The sequence below is a fragment of the Gracilinanus agilis genome, chromosome 1 (genome assembly GCF_016433145.1).
Source record: "Gracilinanus agilis isolate LMUSP501 chromosome 1, AgileGrace, whole genome shotgun sequence".
Classification (NCBI taxonomy): Eukaryota; Metazoa; Chordata; class Mammalia; order Didelphimorphia; family Didelphidae; genus Gracilinanus; species Gracilinanus agilis.
Genome location: NC_058130.1, coordinates 779,697,292 through 779,701,667, shown reverse-complemented (window position 1 = coordinate 779,701,667; position 4,376 = coordinate 779,697,292). Strand labels below are relative to the sequence as shown.

The 4,376-nt window shown below is 36.3% G+C and overlaps 1 protein-coding gene across 1 annotated transcript in view; it reads left to right on the top strand.

The window, feature by feature from the left end:
• The first annotated feature begins 343 nt into the window (after positions 1-343).
• Positions 344-4,376, top strand: part of LOC123232447 (solute carrier family 5 member 4-like) — a 55,654-nt gene continuing 51,621 nt past the window's right edge. Inside the window, exon 1 of the mRNA XM_044658895.1 lies at positions 344-487. Within this exon, the coding sequence (XP_044514830.1) occupies positions 353-487 (135 nt within the window). The 5' untranslated portion in view covers positions 344-352. The remainder of the gene's footprint in view (positions 488-4,376) is intronic.

The window sequence follows — 4,376 nt, the reverse complement described above, 5'->3', positions numbered from 1 at the left end:
CCCTCCAAACGCCTTTCTTCTAATGAGCCACTAGTTGGGAAATCTTCCGCCTTCCTTAACTCCTGCTCCCTCTGACAAAACCCTTCTCCCCAAGCCAACTGGGGTAGTCTCTTCCTCTGCTCTGCCCTTCTTCCAGTCCCCCTCTGGATTCTGTCCTCCTCCTTTGCCCTGCCCTCCTTTGCCCTCCCCTGGGCAGATCTGGGCTGATCATTAACACAGATGGCAGATAGAGTTCAGGCATAGCCTCCATAAAGAAGCCAACAGTAGGTCTCTAGATAGTACTAGATTGTCTGTTGGCAGGTAGGGACCAGTCTGCTCCTGCTAGGAGAGGATAGAAGCTTCTTCTGCCACCATGGATGTCACTGTGAGCCCCAATGTTCCTGCTGGAACCCCCACACCTCCCCACCCATCTGATCGAATCAAGAATGCTGCAGACATCTCTGTCATTGTCATCTATTTCTTGGTGGTCTTGGCCGTGGGGATATGGGTATGTGGGGGACCCGGGCCAAGGGCAAGATGGGGGACTGATGAAGATAAAGGGGCACAGCAGTGAGGAGGTGACAGAACTGGTTTGGTGCTCTCTCACTATGACACTATTACCTAGGGGACAAATCCCTTCCTCTCTTTGGGTCTCATTTCCCCTATAAAACTTTCAGCTAAATATCATGTGCCACTGTGGACAGTTGAGATATAAAATAGGGTCATTAAATAGGGTTATATTAGCAAGGCAGTTTCTCTAGACCAGGAGACTTTCATCCTTTGTGACATAGGTCCTCCTCTCTATTCCTCCACCCTGTTCCACAGGGGCAGTATGGGCCTTTCTCAGAATAATGGCTTTAGATGAATAAAATAAGTATATAAAAATCACAAAGGAAACCAATTTATATTGAAATTAAGATGTGATTTTCCTTATACAAATGAATGGAGTCCTTGAAATCTACCCTTGGGCTCATTGGGGGTTCATAGATCCCAGGCTAAGAACTCCAACTCTAGAAGCTGGCTAGTCTTCCTGAAGATGTCCCTGATGTTGGGGTTTTGAGAAATAGATCTTTCAAGGGACTTTAGGGTCTACCTTTCTTTTACAGATGGGGAAACAGAGACCCATAAAGGCAAAGTAAAATCTGATCAGTTATATTTTCTGCAGTTTCTAAGAGTGGATAACTGAGAGGTATGAGAGAGTTTGGGAATTAAACATGATTAAGTCAATATTTCTTTTTGCATAAAATACAAATTCTCAGTAACTCAACATTATAAATATTTAATAAAACCTATATGGAATTTTCTTGGCAAAGATAACAGCGTACTTTGCCATTTCCTTCTCCAGTAGATTAAGGCAAGCAGAGATTAAGTGATTTCCCCAGGATCACACAGCTAGTAAGTCTCTAAAACCAGACTTGAATGGTCTTTCTGATTCCATGTCCAATGTTCTATCCACTGATCCATCTCTTTGCTTAAAAACATTAAGAGAAAATACTATTTGAAGTAAACTTTAAAAGTCAGTCATCAATAAGCATTTATTAAGGCTTCCTATGGACCAAAAACTGTGCTAAGTGCTAGGTATGCAAAGATCAGACTAAAGACCATCCCTTCCTTCAAGGGGCTTACACTCTAATGGAGTAGACAACTTGCAAATACCCATGAATATGAAAGATTAATACAATATAAATGGAAAGTAATCTGAGAGAAAAGGCACTAGCTTTGTAAAGGATCTTATAGTTACAGATGATACTTGCTGATGATTTTAAATAAATATTACTCATTATTTTAAGGAAAAGCCCTTTTATTCCTATACTTTCTAGTGTTTTCAATAGGAATGGATGTTGTATTTTGTCACAGGCTTTTTTCTGCATCAATTGAGATCATCATGTGATTTCTGTTATTCTGATCATTGATGTGCTCACATATGCTTTCCTAATATTAAACCAGACTTGCATTCTTGGTATAAATCCCACCTCTTCATAGTGAATAATATTTGTGATAATTTCCTGTAGTCTCTTTGCTGGTATTTTATATAAGATTTTTGCATCTTATGTTCATTAAGGAGATTGGTCTATAGTTTTCTTACTCTGTTTTTGGTCTTCCTGGCTTAGGTATAAGTACCATATTTGTATCATAAAAAGAACTTGATAAACACTCCTTTGCTTATTTTGTCAAGTAGTTTATATAGTATTGGGATCAATTGTTCTTTAAATGTTTGATAGAATTCACTTGTGAATCCATCTGGCCATGGGGATTTTTTCCTGGGGAGTGCATTACTGGCTTGTTCAATTCTTTTTTCTGAGATAGCATTATTTAAGTATTCTATTGTCTCTTTTGTTAATCTAGACCAGTGATGGGCAAACTTTTTAAAGAGGGGGCCAAAGGAAAGGAAATGCTCATCTGTCAGTCTGTTTCTAAGGCAACTCTTTTGAAGTTTCATTGTATTGTATCCTATTCAATGTATTTGTCAGATTAGGAATAATGTGTGCAGGCCCAGATAGAATCTTTCAGAGGGCCTGCATCTGGCCCAGGCCATAGTTTGCCCATCACTGATTTAGACAATTCATATTTTTGTAAATGTTCATCCATTTCACCTAGATTATCATATTTATTGTCATATAACTGAACAAAATAGCTCCTAATGATTGCCTTAATTTCCTCTTCATTAGAGGTATAATCCCCCTTTCATTTTTGATACTGATAATTTGATTCTCATTGCTTTTTAAAATTAGATTAATCAATATTTTATTTAATTTATTTTTTCAAAGAACCAACTCTTGGTCTTATTTATTAATTTAATAGTTCTTTTACTTTCAGTTTTATTAATTTCTCTTTTGATTTTTAGGATTTCCAATTTAGTCTTTATCTGGGGATTTTTAATTTGTTCTTTTTCTAGTTTTTTTAGTTGCATGCCTAATTCATTGATCTCCTCTTTCTCTATTTTATTCATATAGGCACTCAAGGATATAACTTTTCAATTGAGTACTGCTTTGGCTGTATCCCATAAATTTTGATATGTTGTTTCCTCATTGCTATCCTCTTCAATGAGATCAGTAATTGTTTCTATGATTTGTTCTTTAACCCACCAGTTTTGAGGAATTAGATTATTTACTTTGCAATTAATTTTTAATTTGCCTCTCCATGAACTCTTACCAATAATAATTTTATTACATTATGATCTGGAAAAGTTGCATTTATTCTTTCTGCTTTTCTACATTTGTTTGTGATATTTTTATGCCCTAGTACATGGCCAATCTCTCTAAACATACCATGTGCTACTGAAAAGAAGGTATATTCCTTTTTATCCCTATTCATTTTTTTCCATCTATCTTATTAATTCTTAATTTTCTAAAATTTCATGCATTTCTCTTCTTATTTTTTGGTTTGATTTATCTAGATCTGATAGGGGAAAGTTGAGGTTCCCCGCTATATCAGTTTACTATCTATTTCCTTCTTTAATTTCTCCTTTAAAAATCTGGATGCAATACCATTTGGTGCATATATTTTTAGTATTGATATTACTTCATTGTTGATAGTACTTTTTAGCAAAATTTAATTTCCCTCCTTATCCATTTTAATCAGATCAATTTTTACTTTAGCTTTGTCTGATATCATATTTGCTACTCCTGATTTTTTACTTTAGATGATGCATAATAAACACTGTTCCAGTCTTTTACATTTAATCTGTGTGTGTCACCCTGCCTCAAATGTGTTTCTTATAAACAACATATAGTAGGATTCTGGCTTTCAATCCACTCTGCTATCTACTTTGTGTTAGTTAAAATCACCTGGGGTTCTATTTGGAAGGATTGAACCTCAAAATAATGTTTGAAAAACTTCTGTGGACCTGTGGGGGTCCTTAAAACTACATTTCCCGTGGTCCAACGGGTTTCATGGGTTTCCGGTTTTGGATGACGTATTCAAGGTGAGGGACTGTTTGAAATTAGGGGGAAGTGACTTGGAACTTCCTCTCTTGAGTTACCTGAGCTCGAGGAGAGAGGAAGGTAAATGGCTGAGGTGAGGTTGGAATAGGTTTCTTACAGGCGCGTGGTCAGTTTATCTCTATCAGCATGGCTTTTATTAAAATACTATCCTTCCTTTTGATCTCGGCCCTCATCATTTTTAATCATAACAACTTCTGTTTTATGGGTGAATTCATTGCATTCACATTCAGAGGTATGATTACTAACTTTGTATTGCCCTCTGTAAGAATTTAAAAGGTTTTTATGTTAATATGAGAATTCTAAGGTAATATTGTGGTTACCAATTTAAAATATTATAGCTCACAACTGCTGGGAAATTTGGAAAACAATATGGGAGAGATTAGGTCTAGATCAACATCTCACACCCTACACCAAGATAAATTCAGAATGGGTGAACGACTTGAATATAAAGAG